The sequence below is a fragment of the Pezoporus flaviventris genome, unplaced genomic scaffold (genome assembly GCF_033815535.1).
Source record: "Pezoporus flaviventris isolate CSIRO_AGI_PZ_B2104156 unplaced genomic scaffold, CSIRO_AGI_Pfla_v1 ptg000016l, whole genome shotgun sequence".
Taxonomy (NCBI): Eukaryota; Metazoa; Chordata; class Aves; order Psittaciformes; family Psittacidae; genus Pezoporus; species Pezoporus flaviventris.
This window is the reverse complement of record NW_026892564.1, coordinates 3,695,788-3,716,533: the sequence shown is the minus strand read 5'-3', so window position 1 is coordinate 3,716,533 and position 20,746 is coordinate 3,695,788. Positions and strand designations below refer to the sequence as shown.

Here is a 20,746-nt window from a genome sequence, read left to right as displayed (position 1 = left end):
ATAATCAAGTATTTGACTTTCAGTAATAATGCCACCTTGTCCTGCTTATGAAATATTTCAAGTAGTATCTTAAAGCTCAAAAATTCAGGTACCTTCTGCAACAGTTGGCATGTTACTTCAGGAACCAGACTATCAGCTACATTTCATTTAAATTAGAGTACAGACTTACACAAGAAGTATGAAAGGAATTCATCAGGATAAATCTGACAGCATCAGACAGCCTAGTAACTTATGTATCCACATTAAGGTTATGTGCAATACTTTGGAGGCAACCATAACAACAAAAAGCTCTCTGGTATACACAGAACATATTTAACTATAAATATGTTTATTTAGATAGTGTTTACAAAGCTTCTGGTTTCCTGTATTTGAGTCCTTATTGCACTTACCTCAACTGACTGAATTTTTTCACCATGGAGATGAGGTGACCTTGGGTAAATATCAAGAAGATGAGGAGGATCATCAAGATTTGTTCTTCTAATATGGTGTTTAAGAACTTCTTTATGATCCCAAGAATCAAAGTTGGTTTTCCATAGTAATACCTGTAAGGAGCTGTCATATTAGTAACTACTTGAAACTTATTCAGTGACCAAACCATAACTATTCAGCAAAGTCTGTTATTACTGATAGATCACAACATCAGAATGAGCCTGCTATCACCATTTAGTCTATCTTTACTACAACACAGGCAGCTCCCCAAAGTATCCTGTGCTTCAAGCCTAACAAATTTAGTTTAATCTATTTAAACATATATATATCTAAAAGATGTCTCAATGCTCATGAAACAAAGCAAATTTCTGTCCCACTGAACTGTACAGTTATTTTTTCTGCCAAATCAAGGGATCATAGACTATCAATTTTCTTTCCACTTTAAAAACTTGCAGGTCAAACAAGAAAGTTTGAGGGCATAAGAGAAATTATAGAGTTCCATACAACTCTAAAGCACTTTGTTCCAGCGTTTTAGCAAAAGGAATCCGTTTTCTCAATTTTGTTCAATTACATTCAAGGTAGAAACAACATACAACAGTCAGATACACCCAGTGCAGTTCAAAACGCCCAAAAGATGGCAGTTTCCAAAAATATTGATTTTTACAGCTACTCTCTAAATTAGAGGGGACAAATGTGAGATCACAATGAGACTTAAAACCGTCCAGCCAAAAATATTTTTGACAATCATTACAAATATTTTCCAGAAATTAATAAACTAGACATAAGCAACAGAAATCACAGATTTGTCACAGAAATTCCAAGTGACTAAATCATATTCTTAATATATTCCTAAGTAGTTTCATTGTTACAAGTTCATTTCAGGTTCAACATTTTCATGACTCTTGAGTGGAGGACCCTAAATACACACTGGGAGACACAGTGCACCTATAAAAATGGGCCCAAACTATCTCAGACATTAGCACCAGTGAAAGTAGGATGCATGGATCTCAGTACAAACTATTCAAACCTGCCTCAGAGCCTGGAACAGGTAGGTGTTAGGTTAGTTCATTCACAGCAGCTCACTGTGCTCACTCACAGCTCATTCCTTAACTGTGTAGTTCCACTACCTCCATCACCCAGTCCACCATAAAGTTATTCACATTTTGATGTGGATTTACCCCATTTTTTCAGGCTAACTTTTGGCTGATTTAGCAATTAGAACTTTCCTCAGCGCTGACTGTAAACAAGGGTATAGGCAGCTATAGGCAGGTAGGACCTTTCATCAGTGGGGAACATTTGAGCTGCTCAAGCCAAGAAGTGTGATGAACATGAACTTCAGAGCTCTACATGCTTGAGTTTTTCTGATTGAGGAAAGAAACAGGAAGAAACAGTGCTTGTTTCAAATACTTAACATGCTTCTGAGCAAAGCCTTCAGCTGGCTCTGCACCAACCAGAAAGAAACTTGAAACTAGAAGCAGAGATACTGGTTTTCCTTCTTTCATGAGTAATAACAGATTTTATCTGTTGTTTGAAAATGTAATAGTCTTCAAATAATAGCTCAATTCTATCACAGCGATTTGAGAGAAAGTCCCACAACTATTTTCCTGTCAGGCCTGGGAGAGGACTGTGGATGGGTCAGCAAAAAAAGTATGTTTGTGGAGTACACGTGTGCATACACCAATAGAAAATTGACGCTGAGGAATAAAGTTCTTATGTTTACTATATATAAAAATATATACATAGATAGTTACCACATAATTGTTAGCACTGCACATTTTAAAACTTACAATACAAAATTACGACAAAAGTGACACCAAAATAAGCAGCCCTCTCCCACCGGAGTGTTCACAGGAAAATGAGGCAAAACTTCAACAGATAAAAACATGCCTTTCTGTAAGGTAAATAAACCCAGGATCCACTATTAGACCTTCTAAGACCTGGCTACTTTTTTAATTCATCATTTGCTTTAATAAAGCACTTCCTGATGAAACTGGATCTTCCCTATCATGCATTCAGCATGAAACCACTACACTGAACTGCTGAGAAATGTGAGTCATCTTACAGATTTTGGAATATAATGCTCACTCACCCCAAGATCCCACATACCAGCTTTACAGCATGGATTCAGAGCAGGAGAAAGGCAATGACATGACTCCACTGAATATGCATGTCATTCAGGGGATCCCAAATACAAAGGAACCTTGCAGTAAGACAGGCACTCCTAGGGTATGTTGGCATTTATTTCAGAGATTGAGTCAGGTTTAATACTGTAGGTCCCTTCCATCATCATGGCTTCTCAAATGGATCTTCTGTCATGTGGCCTAGTGTAATACATGCACTTCACTTCCTCCCAAGTATAATTGTCATAATACTAATTGTCATAAAACTCAAAAGTGAGTATTCATGAGAAGTAAGGCAAGCAATTCAGAATTACTTAGGAATCAAAGCTTCTTTCTGAAACTGAAAAATTCTCATTAAAAACAAAAAACCCACTAAAAAACCAACCAAAAGCCAAACCCTTTGGTACAGAAAATAAAAGATCAGACTAGCGGCTCAAGGAGTAAATACCTTTCCTCCATTCTTGGTATTTTTTTCTGCTTGTAAAATTAATATTGAAAGTTTGCTAATGTTTTCACTTTTTCAATAACTGCAAGTCTTGCACTGCTTCTTACTAACACTTTGTGATAGAAAGCAATTTTATTTTCTTTATTTTGAGTGCTTTCAATTCATTCTAGAAAGTGTGCTGCCTGAAATGACAAGTAAAAAACCAGAAACAGACTGTATTGTAATGATAATAAGGTTTTTAATTGAAAAGTATTTATTATATCTCAAGACTGACTCTGTCAGTAGCTGAAACATATTTCAAACTCCACAAAACAATATAAATATGACCTATAGTAAATTCAGAAGATTTTCATTTCTACGGTGTGGCTTTTAGCTTTTCGTAACAGGAAACAATGAAAAAGACAACTAATATTAAAAAACATTCAGACTGAAACTCTAAGCCTTTGGCTACAAAAGTTTTTTCTCTTTGGGGAATGTAAAGACCTGAGATGACTTCGAGCTTGATAGTATTTTTGTAATTATGAGATTTATCACAGCAGATGAAGATTAATTGTATGATTTGCTGTTTAACTTGTTTTGTTTTAAATGCTCAAACAACTCTTCCCTGTATGAAATCTAATACTTTGCTAATTTGTATTAGTGAAATCACAAAGCCAACAATTTCCTGAATTTTAGCAAAGTTTTCCCAGTAGTACAACTTAATACTCACAGAGTAGTGACTTTAAAAGAAGTAAAAACCTAACAGAGAGAGTAGGCTTTAATGCTAGTTGCAATACTTTGTTGACACTGAATTGTGACACTTAAAATATTTCTGTTTTAAAACCACTCCTTTATTTTAATATATAGAACAGAAGTATTCAGTATTAAGGTCATCTCATCATAACGTCCAGTTGGAAGTCTATATAAAACACTGCCAGACAAAATACAGGTCAGCATGCTGTAATTAGCACGGTACTGTGACATACTACATTTAACTCCCACCCACTGTAACAAACATTACAACAATTAAAGAGACAATACCACAGACCTGAGCATCTGCTCCACCTGAGGCAAATTTTTCACCTTTTTTTGAAAAAGCCACAGAAAGTACAGGTCCCTGAAAGAAAAAAAAACATGTATACAGTAAAGGTATGCTATTCCTGTAATCATGGTATTTTGATGTAATGAGAAAAAAGACTTATGCCATTATCTAATATAAATAAATTTTTCAATTTTAATAAAGGAACAATCTAACTGGAGTGAACTTTTCACAAAACAACTTGACCGAAGAGTTGCTACTGCCTACCTTTGAAAGATGCTGTATTACAATTACTACAACCAATACTAAGAAAACAGTGGCATTTTCCTTAGATTTTATGCTTTAACTCTGCAATGAGTTATCAACGTGTTTCAGGGATTCATTATCAAAAGTAGGGCTTTGCATTAAAAAGTAAGGGAGAAAACATCTGCTATTCTTCATAAAACTTCTTTTCCATAAGCCTCCTTGTTCTTAGTGCTATTTTTCAATAGACGACTACTGTGAAAAATAATTGATTTTGACAATCAAGAATTAATTCAGAATGCAATATATTACTTAACATTAAGCATGCATAAAATATTGACAGATTAACTGCACAGTCATAGGTAAAACCGATGCATTTCTTTATGCACTTGTGATTAAAGTGTATTAATACAACTCTATGCTGTCCACTGAAGCTGTCTGCAAAGTGCAGGATACAAGACACAATGGCATAGGTGTTACCTTCCCTTTGAAAAGATACCAAATAATCTATTAAGGTCTCCATTTAAATAGGATTATTGAGTATACCTTGTGTCCATGAAGAGTGTAAATAAGCCTTCCTTCTAACACGTCCAAAATCTTAAGGGTACCATCATCAGAAGCAGTGATGAGATAGTTACCAGAAGGATGGAATGATACACAGTTAACTCCTGCTCTGTGAACTAATTTACAGAAGACAATATTCAAAGACTGTAGATACCTACTAACAGGAAATGTAGACTTTATTTCTTTGCTCTTTTCTACTTCCCAAAGAAGAAACTAGATAACTTAAGAGAAAAACAACCAAAGTGCTGGGGCATAGCACTCTCCAAAGTAATTGATTAGTTCTGTTCTAAGAATTAAGAAAATCGCTACAAAGGAATACTCACAATTTAAACTGGATTTTTAGGGTTGCCAGACTACAGAAAGATTATTTACAATATGACTTGTTTCTCTATTTTCCCCATTAAGGAATAAGATCGTATAATCTAAATAAATCACATTTAATTGCACAGAGCTCCACTGTTTTTACCTTTGTAATGCTGCAGTAGCTTGTTCATTCGAATATCCCACAGTCTCACTGCATGATTGGAACCAGCAGAAGCTATACACGTACCACTTGGATTGAAATCCACAAAATTTGCAAATCTAAATACAATTAACAAAAACAGATTAATTGCATGTTTCCATTGAAATATTGGGGGGGGGCAGTGTGTATACATATGCACACACACATATATATATAATTTTTTTTATATACACACACACACCCCCCCCACAGTATTAACACTGAGTTGCCACAGATTTGTGTGAAATCAAATAAGGTATTTTAAGCAACTGAAATTAGCATAAGGAAACAAGATGTGCATGATAAATCAGACTGTATAACCTGGCTTTTGTTAAAAAGCTAGTATAATCATTCTGACTCAAATTTTCACAGGTCGTGTTGGAGTACAAATCTCCCAGAAGGAAGTGCTGCAAAGAGTTTGTAAGCAAAAAGTAAAATAATTTTGCCTAAGAACAGAATATCTAGCTATAACAATCTTTTAGACTAGAAAAAAGATAGTTTTCTGCAGCTCCTTGTTCATGAGAAGGCAGCCATGAAAATAGAGAAGTAAATATAAAAAACTTATATTCTGTTGCCTTTGTTAATTAAAACTCTGGCTCTAAGATGCTTAAGAAAACTACAGATAAGTAAAAGCAATTGTTTTCTAAACCTAAATAAGGCAGGTCACTGAAGCTAACCTAACACTGTCTCCCTCAAGTGAAGAATTCTTAAACTTCTCTTCCTCTTGAAGCACCCAGTATCAAAAAGCATTATGAAAACAAAGTAAAAACATGAAAACCTTTAAAAACCCAAGAACAATCTGACTTCTCTCTGGCTTATTTCTTGACTATTGGAAAACAGCTAGTTAAACTCTTTAGAAAATGTGATATGAATTATTTTAGTTTACATGGGTGGCAGAAGGTTGATCTATTTTCAGACATAACATATATAGATGTTGACATCACAAAGCATGAACTAAATCTCATGAAAATTACACCGTTTCATTTCTCCTTTTTTGCTAGTAACACTTACCCTTCATAATCCAAGAGGCTCTCAATACAAGTTTTATTTCTTGTATCCCAGATCTTAACAGATTTATCCTCACTGCAAGATGCTATTAGTCTTCCATCAGGTGAAAATCTGGAGCATACAAGTGTGTACGTTACTACACAACTGATACTACCTAGATTAGAATTAGAGACATAAGTTCCAAAACACCAGAATCAAGAAAGCCCATTTGGAATAAAAATGTGCAACATTTAAAGGACATTTGAATTTCTCATATTTCTCATGGAGTAACAAAACTGAAAACAAAAGCTTCTCTCCCCTACTCCTCCCCCCTTCATTTCACAATCAACTACAGATAAAAACAGAGCCCTAAGCAGAGAGGGTGGGGTGGGCTGTAGAGAGGGGTGGGTAACAGCAGCCTAAGGTTCTCACTTCAACTGCAAAGAGATTGTTATAGAAAACCATAAGCAAAAAGACAATGAGGACACAGTAAAACCTTGTGTTCCAATTTTAACCTACATATACATTCCCCTGTGAGTTCTCTCTGGACCTACAAACTATCAGCAAAACATTCATGATTATTCCTAGACTAGCAGACTAGGTCTTTAAACAAGAAAATCAATTTGTGTTAACTTCACCAACCATTATTATTTCTTATAGAGAGCAACTGCACAAGGACATTAGAACACAGTTCAAGAACTTTTACATCCAATTTCCTAGTGCTTTTAATTTTAAACAATCAGATACTTCAGAACTTTGTAGGGTTTTGCACTTCACTAGTGTTACATTTCTTTCTCAAGATGTTTAAATCAGGCCTCTCCTAGCTGCAGATTTTCCACTAATATGGAGGGGGAAAAATAATTAAACTCAAAGAACAATCTTTTCTTGTCTTTGAAGAGCTGCCCTGCCTTTAAATAGAGTGCAAATCTTAACTTGCAGTACAAAGGCCATTTACTTTACCTTTTCCAGTTACGTACTTAACTCATTTTGACTCATGACCATTCCTTTATACTGCTATGTTCCAAGAATAGTTGGGAAAACCCCTACTGCACATAATACATCTAAAAACAAGTGAATCTGTGAAATGAGTTAATACAGCACAGAAGCATACAAGACTGCAGAAAGACAGGATACAGACTAAAAATGAATACAGAAGACCTTATTTGTCCTTTAAAGAATCAACACCCAGCAACAGATTTAACCTGTAGACATATTAACACATAGAGCAAGCTTTCGGACTTCAACCAGGAGATAGGTATATATATAACACGCGTGCATACAATTGATTTATTTAAATGTCATTATTAGTGATAAATCATTGTTTATCATTCACAGATTTTTCTTCTCTTAGTTCTGTCCTGGGAAATAAAACCCCTTTGCTAGTAGTTCTGCTTCTTTACAAAGACAATAAAAACAACACTTACTTGGCACAGCAAACCCAGTGAGTGTGTTGGAATAGGGAAAACAAAAGGCATGGATGGCAAACACTCCATATTTTTATTGATTTATCATTGGATGCTGAAACTAGAAAGTGGCCATCCTGAGAGAAGCTCACACTACGAACAGACGCTGTATGACCTTTCAGTACCGATGATTCTCCATGACTAGTGGGGGAAAAAAAACAAAACCCAAGACACAAACTACAATTATATTGAACTGACTGAAACCCCGTAAGACTCAAAGTTAATATATTTGGCATCTTATGCAAATGAAAAACCAATGTATACAGCTTTAATCTTAGTTCGGCCAATATTTTTGCCTTATTTGAATATTAATTATTAGAATAACAGACATCAAAGTAATTGTATGACCAATTTTGGAGAATGGTGCAATTCACTAGCAACATTAGCTTCCATACTTGTTTATGCTCCCTAATGTCTGTTTCTGTCAAAGCCCAAGGATGCGGGAAGAAGACAGAAACTTTTCTGGGGTAAAGAGTCAATTATTCATATTGCACATTAATGAAACACATAGCCAGCATTGCCTAGTTATACTCACATGCAAGGAATCCATAGTCTGACAGTACGATCCCGAGAAGCTGAAGCAAGCAGCTGCCCATCCGGCGAGTACTGTATGCTGGTCACTGCTTCTGCATGGCCTACAAATCTGTAAGCTCTGCATTGGGCCTTCAGCCTCCACACCATAAGAAACCTATCCAAAGAGGAGGTAGCTGGCAAGAAATTAAAGATACTATAAGTCTGCTCGCTCTTTATGGAAAAATCAGGGCTAATGCCTACAGATTTGGAATACCCAGTGAACTGACTGGGTATTAAGGGGAGGAAGCAGTTACTGTGTTTTAATAGATACTTGGCCAAAGTAGCAGCCAGGCAGCCAGCAATGCCAACACCAGGCTCTTGGAGGGATATCAGAAGACAGGGAGGAGTAAAGGACAATCCTTAACAAGTAGCTCTCCCATATGTTAGGCAAACTGGCTTACAAGTACTTTAAAGATATAGAACAAAAAAATACAAAGCAGAACATCATGCACATGTAATTAAGTATGAATTCAGATTTAGCATTACCAAATATTAAGAACAGACAAGTTCTTCATAATCTCAGTTTGATCTCCAAAACGGAATTTGTTTCAAGCATCAAATGTTTAACTTTGGAAAGACAAGCCAACTGAAATTCAAGATACCATTTCTGACACTTCAGATTTCTATACAGAAGTGAATATCCAAATTCTATAATCCTATTTTAGTACCAATTTTTTATACTAACATTTGTCTAGTTCAAAACACAATATAAAGTTGTCAGTCTAATAACAGAAATTTTTCAGTCACTGTACAAGTGGACCATACTATCTGCATTTGAGAAGGCAGGCACAGCTTTTACCAGAGCTCGATCATTTTCAGGAAGCTATAAGCAGCAATAACAATGAGCAGTTCAATTAAACTGACGAGCATGATATTTCTACACCCCTATTATCTTCATCTGTGCTAAGTGCTAGCATGCAGGACAAGTAAAAACAAGGGATTCTCACTCCCACCGCTGTTATAAAATCCCTACCTCTAGTACAGAAACGGATGCAGAGGAAGAACAGTAACCTCCTGGAAGTTGAAGAGGACATTAAAATGATGGCTTTTTCTCTTCCAACCCTCTTTCAGGCACCAACACAGCACACCGGAATTAAGTTTGTTTATTAGCATATGTGTCAAGGCAAGCCTCAAACGAAATATTAGGTATTAAACTCTTTAGGGATTTGGCACAGAGATACTATTTTTACTCCCCAAAGATTAGCTTCTGGTAAAATATATGGGCATAGAGAGAGTCTGGACCCACACCAGTAAGGCTAAATTTGACACAGAAATACAGGATATTTCTCCCCTCCAACTTTTCAGAACTCTATTTTACAGCAGGCTCCTTCTAATTGTACTTGAATGATTTCTTTCTCCCCTTTGATTCACAAAAACATGACCTAGAGTTGCATAAAACAGAAAGGAAGAAGTGAAATGTAAGCTAAAGAGAATTTGAAGGCATCAGGTTGGAAATGTGGAACGCACAAGATTAATGGTTTCCAAAACAAATGATGCATGAACTTCCAAGTACTTGTGGTACCTTATGAACTGCATGAAGGCAATGTAATACTAACCCTCTTTGCTTTCAGTTCCAAAAACTAGAGGAAAACATCTTCCTTGTTCTCCCTCTGGGCTCCCTGTTGCCTAGGCTCATGCAGCATTCCTTCTCCATCCTTAGGCAGGTTTCTTTCTTGAAACCACCTGCTCAGTGACACTCAAAGACTAGTATCTCCGATACTGCAGTTCCAGTCCCACTGACCCCAGTCCAGGGGTGACGGAAGACAGAAGGGTGCTGCACAGGAAAGGGGGAATAACTGACAGACCTGTTGCGGAATTATTTTCCTGAGGCACATGGGCTGATATGACTGTATCTGTACCCCTCTCTCATGTTGTTAATCCAGACAAAGAAAGTCTAAAACAAAACTCTGAATCTATATTCAACTTTTGCCCTATCCTGCCAGGGAAACAAGGACCCTTTACCCTTAACAAGCCTCAGCCAAGACAAGCCATACCCCCTTCAAGTAGGCTGAAATCCATTTTGATGCATATGGCTAATGCCCAAGTATTGTACTGTAACAGCAAATATTTTATCTTAGCTAACCGTAGGCACTAGATTATATGGGACGATAATGCTGCCAGCGGTCATTTCCATTATCAATACTGATCTTAAAAACAGTTGTATTCATGAAAAATACACTATTACTATTATTAAATAAACTTCTCTGTTTCTCTTTTTATTCCATTTTAAGAGCTTTTCCCTACTTCCAGCAATGCTTGCTTCCCCAGTTTTCTCAAGCACAGTACCTTAAGGATTGCTCCTCAATCCTTTCTGCATTTTTCTCGAGTTCACATTGTCTATGCATTTAAATGTTCAAAAGGAGTAGAACAAGGACCATCCAGGGCAGATTTCACATGAGATCTTACAGCAATGCAGATCAGATCCAGTTGATGAGCTGCCAGTGCCTGCTAAGTACGCCACCAACCTACAGTCCAACTTTCAATTACCAGACCACCAGTAAATGGTCCACAACAGATCTTCAGGGCTAATTTAAAGTACTGGAATTGAAACAAAAGAAACAGGTTCAGAAGAATTTCTTTAGGATGGGCCATACCACAAATGGGTCTGTTGCACTTGCTCCTCGGAGAAACCACGACATAACCAGAATCAAGTTTACAGCAAAGACAAATTGTCTTTCACCTCTAGTAATGAAAATATTTGATCAACTGCAAAACATAACTAGAAAGCAAGCTGAAAAGTCTGAGCTGACTCCAATTTAAAATGTAATCTATTTTATAAATTCAGTGCCTTTCTCCCCACCCCCCTGCCCCTCTTTCTTAGTCAGGGTTTTCTGTACACACCCAAGTATAGTTGACGCATCAGTAGCTAATTTGCTTTTCTGGTGATAAGTCATAACAGAATTGAACACCAAAGAATAGCCTTAGCCTTATGCAAAGGCCAAGTTTGTACATGGCTTTGCTGCGGTTCTTTAAACAGATATCTGGGCTATCCTATATGCCATGAAAAAAAAAAATTATGGTATTAGCAGTGAAACAAAGTTCAATTTATAAGTTGTGAATACTGATGGCATACATTTTCAGATGTACACATGTACATATGAAGACACAAGTTGCCACAATATAGAATTACCATTACACCCCCATTTCTCACAATGCCACACAGTACTGACTATATGAAAGCTGCACACAGATCAGAAGAGACATACTCTGCCAGGCTTTAACAGCTAAATGTACCTCTTGGTCACCCTTTTTCCATAGCAAAATACTGAGACACTCCAATATAATTAACCCTGCGCAAGAATTACAGGTCAGATGCAGTACAGGACTGTGTAAGTGATGTATGTGTGTAAATATTCAACCACCACCACCAATCCAAAACACACATTTAACAGGAACTCTGCAAATCTCAGTGTGATAAGGTGTAACGTCCCAGTACAAACACATTTAATAGTGATTTGCAAGATTTCCTACTTGGAGGAAAACAATTACTAATTGAACCTCTATCAAAGGAGCCAATCTGGAATAGTAAGCACAGTGGATAAATTACAAGGAACTTTTAATAACTCCTATAACTTCAAGTTCATGGCCATTTCTATTTTACGCTGAATGTAGTTACACAGGTGGAAGAGAACTGAAAAGAGTCAGCATGATAGCCAACATTTAATTATCATTCTGAATTTTATTTATTTTTTCAAAAGAAACTCCAAAACCCTCCCACATTTATTCAGTGTTAAGTTTATATTCAATTTATTTTAAGTCACTTAAAATCAGTAGTTTAAAATATATACAAGTGTTTCCAAAATTTTCAAAGTCTAACAGAATAGAAAATCTTTCACAGTTTCAGATTTTCCAGAAATATGTACACATGTAAAACAACTGGATTGGAGCATTTCTGTAGAATTGCTGCAGCTAGGTTCAGAACTAATGGAACTTGAAATGTTAAGGTCAAGAGGCAGATTTACTTAGAATTATTGCTTAAATAGATAAGGAACACTTTGAATGTCAGCTGTTACATGAAGGTAGCTCTTCATATGAAATGTAGTCTTTGCCAAGTGCTAAAAAAGTTAATTGTATAAACATTGCATAGTTTATATTCACACCATTTAATTACTTTCATCTGAGGAAACATGGACTGCACATACAACTTATGCTCTGCCGTGTAGGAGAACCCAGGCCTTTTTCCTGTCAGGTCTATTGAGTGCAACAGTCTACAGCAAGCTTTCCACAAAAGCACATAGTTTATGTAATTCATTGCCCCCAGTACACAATGACTGGCTGCCTTTTAAAATTTGATAAATGGTTCATAACTTGTAGGTCCACAAAAGAATTCCTTGCTACAGAGCAGAATGGAATTTTTCAGGAATGTCTCCCTTATATGGTAAAGAGATTCCCTTTAAAAAAAAAAATAATCAAACTGCAAGTAACCTCCTAAAAATAAGTTATCAACTTAAAAAGCTCATGCCACACAGTGGAGAGCATTTTTTACCAAGATTCAATGCTACCTCTAAATTTTCTTCTTGTTCTCCTTCTACCTTACCCTACTTTCACCCAAACCTCTCAACTCTTTAAAACCATCTGAATTTACTGCTGCTTTACTCTTTTTGGAAAATCTTCATTTATTCCATGTCTCACTTCTCCCTTTTAACCCTTCTACCTACTAAGACCTGCAGCAAATGCACACCTACTACCTTCCTTGAGTATTCAGATTCTTATGCATAATAGCTCAAGTTGCTACCTACCAGTCCTATGTCAAGAGCTATTACACTGTGGCTACTGAAGAACATTAATCACTTCAGTGAAAAGTAATCAAAAAAGCTGGAATGCCCAAAATATGAAGGCGTTCAACTTGAATCACATAAAGCTAAAACACACAGATACTAGCTAACACAAGGTTTTAATTCTCCAGGTACACAACACACTGATTCCATCTACGGGCTATAATCACGCTCAGATTAGTGATACAATTCAAGAACCAATATTCCTCAAAAGTCAGTGTAACAGTGTACAGAAAACATTCTAAATAAGTTGTTCTTTGAACCACCAAACTGACAAATCTTGGTTTGCTCCAAGCTGCCCTTTGTCTTTTCAACTCCCCTCATTTCAGGACCTTCAGCTTCCCAGCCTCCCTCAAGGTCTTCCATGGTACTATTGCAACTAGAAAGAGGTGGCATATGCCGTGTTATTTCAAAACTCCACCTAAAGCTGATGCCAAAATATATAACGCAAAACAAAAACACCCAAGTTTTCTTCTGTCTCCTTCCTCTACCCCACTAACAGACAAAAAGAGTATACATGGTATAGTCACAGAATCATAAAACAGTTAAGGATTCAAAAGGACCTTAAAGAACATCTAGTTCCAAACCCCCTGCCACGAGCAGGGACACCTTCCACTAGACCAGGTTGCTCAAAGCCCAGTCCAATCTTAGTCACATAAGCTATGTGTCCCTAGGATGCCAGGCTTAACATGGGAAAGCTTACACAAAGGCAACATAAATGTTAAATATATAGCCAAGAAACAGCAGGAGCTAATGCAGTTCTGTGCTTGTTTTCTTTTGTCAACTTTAGACAGAATTCTTATTTGCAGTCATCCCTATTTCTTCCCATTTGTAGTACCACCAGCATGCCCTTGGTTCCACTGCTACCACATTTTTCTATGTTTTCCAGAACAGGTGCATGACTGCAAAGCAGTGCCAAAGCCCATCTACTAAAAAAGCCTTCCTTTTCTTCATTGCGGTATAGCTAGCAGTCACTCTGAAACCCTTAAGAGCATGTAAATCCCCAGAAAACTGCAGGATACAAAAAAGGCTCAAAGGTCAACTTTCTACATCAATGTTGGTTCAATTGCATGCTACTGTAGCATTACTTGGGGTATTAGACACATATGTTATCATGTACCTGCAACATACGTCAGTTAATTCCACCTCAAAAACCTGAACTTCTGGTAAGTAAAGATTCTTTACTTTCATGTAACATTAAACCTACAAGGTAATGTGCGTAATTTTTTTTAAGAATTAAAATCCCTCCTCAGTCCATTCAAAAGCCCTTGTTTTACCATAATCAAGACAAAGTAAGAAAACAATAGATCAAAATTTCACAAAACCAAAAGGCATTAGATCTGTATTCAGTGATTTAGAAACTAAACCCCAGTATTTACTTCTGCTTTCCATACAGTTCACCACAGAAAATATAGTTTTTACACCACTACAAACACGTAGTGTGTAATGTCTTCAGATGTGAAGTTCAGTTATGAAGTCATAACTGTATACCTTGGAATACAACCAAAATTGCTATCTGCTCACACACATAAACCCCCTGGAGATTACAGTCCATTCAATTTGTACTACCAGCAGTGATCATTTCTCAAATTTCCAAATCTGATTTTTATCTGCAGCATTACAAGTTCTCATTTGCACATCAGCACGCCCCTCAGTCGTACGATAAGCAGTAAGGCACTTCCCTGAATGAGGATGATAAATAGTCCCATCTTCTTTGAAATGCCATATAATAATTTCTGGGACAGGAGAGCCATCTTTTGGGCAGCTTCTCATGCCTATGAAATCTTCATGCTCAGGGACTTCAGCACATAGCTCAGTTACAGAGTTAAATCTGATCTCCTTATTTGATGTGTATTCAAAAAATTGATTGCCTCCCTGACCATGACATCCAAAGAGAGAAAGGTGAGCCCCAGTAGGATTATGTTCTGGTAAGACATAGTCAAGGCATTCTGAAGCTATCCCCGTGCTGCGGATAGCACCATGCCAGCCAGGACGATCTTCTGGTACATGCAACTCAGCAAATACGTTCTTTAAATACCAGTTAAAACTCTTGCATTTCAAACGTTCTCTTAGTATCTTTCTTTCAGAAATATCCCCATAGTTTTCTTTTCTTGCTGAAGGGTTTCTGTTGTAGAAGTGTTCTTTGTACTCATCCATCCACACCTCAGCAGCACGTGCTGTGTTCTGAAGGAAATTTGGTCTAGCATAGGGTGCACGCTTTGGAAACACATGACCTACATGGGAGCATGGATGAATTTCCAACATGCCTCCACACTGCCAAACTCTAAATGACAGTTCTAAGTTCTCCCCTCCCCAGACATCCATTCCTGTATCGTAGGTACCCAGATACTCAAAATACTTCTTGCTGACAGCAAACAAGCCACCAGCCATAGTTGGGGATCTGATTGGGTCAGTTTCAGATTTGCGCCTGAGACGCTCATGTTTAGGCACTGAGTGCCACTGGAATGTCAGACGCCAGTCAAACCCTCCGATCATGGGCTCTGCTGTCTGCATGTAGTATTCAAATGTTTTCCAGTCAATGGTGTCAATGACAGGACAAACAATAACAGTCTCGTTCTCAGCGATCCTCTCGAGCAGTGGTTCCAGCCAGCCAGACACACATTCACAGTGACAGTCTAGAAACGTGAGGACATCACCAGTTGCAAAGGTAGCGCCAATTAAGCGTGCACGAACCAATCCTTCTCGTTTGTTGGTTCTTATCAAACGGACTCTTTTCAGAGTGCTTATGTATTTTTCAAGTTCAGTCTTCAAATACACCTTATCACTCAAGTCATCTACCAGAATAATCTCTTTTAGAAGCACTGAAGGTGATGTTTCAAGAACACTATGTATTGTCCGCAGCAACGTTGACCAGGCTTCATTGTAAAAAGCGATTATAACAGATGTTGTGGGAAGTTTTCTGTAGTTGTAAGACTTAGTTTTACACCCATTCAGCCGATTATCTTCAATGTGCCGGTGGAGAGAGATTTTATCACTCAAATAAATATTAATGGCATACTTCTCAATCAGATCTTCTTCCTGTTTCTTTTCCTCAGGACTCAGCTGCAGGCGAGAGGGCTTGCCCCATTCTCCTGGGGCATAAGGATCAGGCGCGGATTTGTCATAAACTGGGCGAGCCAAATCCACAGCTTCTTCTGCTCTGTCAGAAAAGTGCCTCTCCCATTTCCCTTTGGTGATGCTCTCCCCGGCGAGAGAAGCACCGAAGGAAGAAACCGACAGCTCGACCACAAAGTAAGCGACCATCAAGAAGCCAAGAAACACGCAGCTTTTGCGGACCCACGTCCATCTTCTCGCCAGACGGATCCTCATGGTAGGCGATTAACAGCAGCTCCTAGCAGAGAGGAGCTCCGTGAACTAGCGCCGGCTCCCCGCCGCGCCCCCAGGACGGAGCGGGCTGCAGCTCTGGGCTCCTCCCTCCTTCGCAGCCCGTTCCTCCGGTGCCGGGCCCACAGCTTTCCCGGGGGACCGCGGCGGGAGCGGGACAGCAGCAGCGGCGGGGGGGGCGGCACGAAGCAGCCCCCCGCCCCTCCGGCCTCGGCCCTCCCCTCACTTACTTACTTCCTCCTCCTCCTCCTCTCTCGCCGCGGGACAAACCCCTCCTCCCGCCTTGTGGTTTGCTCTAAAAGTTGTCGCTTAAGGAAGGGGCAGAGACTCCTCGGCTCGCCCGGCCGGCGGGGGAGCCCGCCCAGCCTCCACCCCGGACCTGCGCCCGGAACTGCCCGGCGCCTCCCGGCTGGAAGGAGGGGGAGAAGGAGGAAGGAGAAAGCGAACTGCTCCGCTCTGAAAGATAAACAGCGCCCGGCCCTCAGCACTCACCCAGCCCCGCGGCGTCTGCGTTGAAGGCGACGCCCGTCACCGCCGCTCCGTGGCCTCGGAGGGGCCGAATCAAGACAGGGTCCTCCTGGGGAGAGGGTGCGTACCGTCAGCCTCCGGGAGGGGCGCCCCCCGCACCCCCCTCTCGGGAGCCGTTAGCGTCCCGCACGCAGCAAAAGCTGGGCGGCGAGCTGGCCCCGCACCCTCAGAGCTCCCACCGCCGGGGCGAAGGGCGCCGGGCGACACCCGAGGACCGCCCGTGCCCGGGACAGAGCCCTTACCAGCGCGGAGGCCATGGGCGGAGTGGGGCGCCGCAAGAACGGCAGTGCCGGAGCGGCACGGCAGCCCGTCAAACACCCCGCGCTCCAGGCGCGGCCGGCAGAGCCCCGAGTTCATCCGCACCGCCAATGCCGCGTCCTTCGAGTCGCCCATTCGCCAGGCGCCCCGCGCGGGGCGGGGCCGCACATCGCGGGGTAGGTGCTCGGCTCCCTCTTAAAGGCGTAGGGCCGCGGAGTGACCCCCTCGGGGCATGGCGGCAGCCGCTGTGCCTGAGGCCTCTTACTGCAGTTTAGCCGGAGGCAAACATGAAGAGGCAAAGCCTTCAGAGCTAGTGGAGATCTTACCTCGGTTTTGTGACTCACAAGAGGTTTCACCTCACCATGAGGAAGAGCTGCTATACTTTGAGCGCTGGAACAGGCTGCCCGCGGCGGTTGGTGGAATCTCCCTCTCTGGAGACATTGAAAACTTGCCTGGACGTGTTCCTGTGTGACCTGCTCTAGGTGGCCCTGCCTTGGCAGCGGTTAGACCAGATGATCTCCAGAGGTCTTTTCCGACCCTAATTATGCTGTGGTTCTGGGAAATTGATGCAGGATAGCTCTGTTTAGCACCTCAGACTGATTTTGTATTACATTACCTTAGGTAGTTTGTCTCTTTGTCTTTTTTTTTCCCAGTTGATTCTTTGCCCATTAATACTTTCTAGATTTCCAAGTCGGCATTCACATTTGTATCCTACAGAGTTGTCTGTAATCACTCCTTTAATGCTGTAGTAAAGTACAACGAGCTGTTCAAAAACCCCAAACAACAGCAACAAAAAAAAAAAGCCAGTCCAACACAGAAAGGTTGGCATTAGCAGTGCTGTGTATACTCGTGCTAGATAAGGGAACCGATCTTGCTGGAAAAGTGCTGCTCCAATAGCTGAGCTAGTAGAACCAGGGTTGACATCAGTTAGCAAAAGGGAGGGCTGTGATAGCAGAACTGCCATTCAATATGCAACTGCTCATGAAGAAGTAATTTATACTGCAATTAGCCTTTAATTTTTTTTTAAATCCAGTCTGCATTTTACAGTTTCATCTGACATTAAACTCTTACATCTACAGAATCAGGTCAGTAATTAGGCCAACATATAAGATTCGTCAGTTACAGGACAGTTTCAAATCAACTATTTAACCATGAAATGCACTTTTTCAATGATAATTTTAAAAGTGCTGAAAAAACCAGGATTATCTCAACAAGAGCATACGAAGGTTTCAATGAAAATCTGCTAGCCACATTGGTTTTATGCAGGCTGAGTATTTGCCTTTACCACTTCATAATATAAAAGGAAGGGTTTTTTTTAAATAGGTGGTGGGACAAGACACATTGACTTTAACTTGGACCTAATGAAAGCTTTATGTCATTATTACTGCTTCCAGCTCTGGGGCCACCAATGCAAGAAGGATGTGGACTTCTCAAGAGAGTCCAGAGGTGGGCCACTAAGATTATCTGAGGGCAACTCTCCTGTGGAGACAGGCTGAGAGAGCTGGGCTTGTTCAGCCTGGAGAAGAGAAGGCCCCGGGGAGACCTTGTAACAGCCTTCCGGTACCTATAGGGGGCCTACAAGAAATCTTGGAGAGGGACTTTTTACAAGGGCATGTAGTGACAGGACATGGGGAATGGCTTTAAACTGGAAGAGAGTAGAGTTAGATTAGGCATTAGGAAGAAGTTCTTTACTGTGAGGGTGATGAGGCACTGGAGCAAGTTGCCCAGAGAAGTTGTGCCTGCCCCATTCCTGGCAGTGTTCAAGGCCAGGTTGGATGGGGCTTTGAGGAACCTGGTCTACTGGAAAGTGTCCCTGCCCATGGCAGGGAAGGTTGGAACCAGATGAACCCTTCCAACCCAAACCATTCTGTGATTATTTGTTCTTGGTTTGGTTTGTTGGTTTTGGTGGTTTTTTTTTCCCTTTTTCCTACACAACTCACTCCCTTTATGTTAGCTCCTGATATTGGTTATCACTACCTAAAAGGCAGCATTTGAAAAAGTTGGCACTGAAGACTTAAGTGTACCCCTATACTACCCTATTGCAGGAGCAGTATGTTAACTAGTTAAATTCACTTGTCCTCTTCACCACGACTGAAGTCTTCCAGACGTTTCTCAGCTGTTTTTTGAGCTATCTTTCTCCTAGAGTTTATCAGCTGTAAATGATGCCTCTCAGCAGGGAGACAGCCTGTCCCTCTGGGAAGCAGGTTTACTACCAGATTTTGAGTGATCTTAAGTTATTCTATCCTTCCCAAAACTCCCCTCTGTGCAGCTTTAATTGTGTATTATGGTATCTCAGTATTTCTGCCACCTTATGTTCTCAGGTTCAGATGTGTTCATAAAGCTCCTTAACACCAAGAGGACAGAAGCACGTGTTACTTTATTTGCAAGCTGAGCTATATGACAGTTCCCAGTCATGCTGAACCTTTTTCCTTTTTCCTTCTTCACAGCTGCTACAGTACCAGCAGCTCAGCATCCCTTATTCATTTTGGGCTGCTAGCTATAAAGTGAAATCTGTACCAGCCCACAGAACTCCTGAATTATAAAGTGCCAGGTGATAGGTATAAAGCAAAGAATGGACTGTGATTACCGAGAAAAAGAAGGGTGGCATCCTTCTTTCTATAAGTTGCTGGAATAGTGTTTCTCAAATTGCAGGGCTTACAAAGTTAGTCTGTTCCATGCTGCTTCTCCTTACCTGCCAGTGTTTTGAAGACTCCCAAATGCTTGTAGAAAGCAAAGTATTCCCTTGGCGCAGACGTGTAATTAGCTGTAATGACTGCAGTTATAAAGCTGGCAGGTATAGTTTTTATGCTGATTATTTTTTCTCATTAACATGAATAGATTTTATTTTTAGAATGAAGATTATTGTAAGTCCTAGTAATTTAATGCAATTATGAGTTGGCATTGTGTTTTTGAGGTTGAGAATAAGTGATCCACAATAGGGAAGAGCAATCTACTGCATTAAGTTGTTATGCACTGTGATGACAATGATAAATGGTGCCTCAGAAAACATCTTCCAGGCATCATGTCTCAGTAAGCTGTTGTTTCAGCAGCTGTGGAGTTTTTTCTCGGACACTGAGTTAAGGTAATGGGTGACCAAACAGTAACCATGTATACGGAGAAACACTTTAAGTTTCTAACTCAAGGTTCATGCAGGCTGCATGGTCACTGTGGGAAAGGACCTAGTAGAAGTACATGTAGAATTCAAGGACACTTAGAAAAACCTGGTACCCTTTGTGCATGTAAGTAAATTACACTGATCACATGTGATTTGGTGATAACTGAGGTCATACAGTGTATATGCACAAGTGGCAAAGGTAATATACTAACCCAGCTAAAATTCTGTCATATCTAAAATGAGGACTTTTTACTCCGTGTTAAACCTGCTTAAAAATAAAACCGACAGCCCCAGCTTTAATTGCTGGGATCATACTGGGAGCAGCTGTGTTAGCAGCAGGGCTGTTCAGACCCCGGGAGAGGCCTTTTGCCCTCGGCCTGG

The 20,746-nt window shown here is 40.0% G+C and overlaps 2 protein-coding genes across 5 annotated transcripts in view; both read right to left on the bottom strand.

The window, feature by feature from the left end:
- The window catches only part of POC1B (POC1 centriolar protein B), a 63,653-nt gene extending 46,309 nt beyond the window's left edge, over positions 1 to 17,344 (bottom strand). For all 4 annotated transcript variants that reach the window (XR_009743600.1, XM_061454653.1, XM_061454651.1 and 1 more), the window contains exons 1-9: positions 17,235 to 17,344; positions 16,957 to 17,041; positions 8,307 to 8,478; positions 7,733 to 7,912; positions 6,333 to 6,440; positions 5,286 to 5,401; positions 4,802 to 4,935; positions 4,022 to 4,090; positions 390 to 542 (exon numbers count right to left, since the gene is read on the bottom strand). Coding sequence is in view for 3 of the 4 variants with exons in the window: in XM_061454653.1 (XP_061310637.1) it covers positions 390 to 542; positions 4,022 to 4,090; positions 4,802 to 4,935; positions 5,286 to 5,401; positions 6,333 to 6,440; positions 7,733 to 7,912; positions 8,307 to 8,478; positions 16,957 to 17,041; positions 17,235 to 17,249 (1,032 nt within the window). In the remaining variant the exon portion in view is untranslated. The remainder of the gene's footprint in view (positions 1 to 389; positions 543 to 4,021; positions 4,091 to 4,801; positions 4,936 to 5,285; positions 5,402 to 6,332; positions 6,441 to 7,732; positions 7,913 to 8,306; positions 8,479 to 16,956; positions 17,042 to 17,234) is intronic.
- On the bottom strand, positions 14,359 to 16,469 carry GALNT4 (polypeptide N-acetylgalactosaminyltransferase 4). The gene has a single exon (XM_061454641.1). It carries the CDS (start codon positions 16,447 to 16,449, stop codon positions 14,698 to 14,700), a length of 1,752 nt encoding a protein of 583 aa, XP_061310625.1. The 5' UTR covers positions 16,450 to 16,469; the 3' UTR covers positions 14,359 to 14,697.
- Positions 17,345 to 20,746: the final 3,402 nt, after the last annotated feature.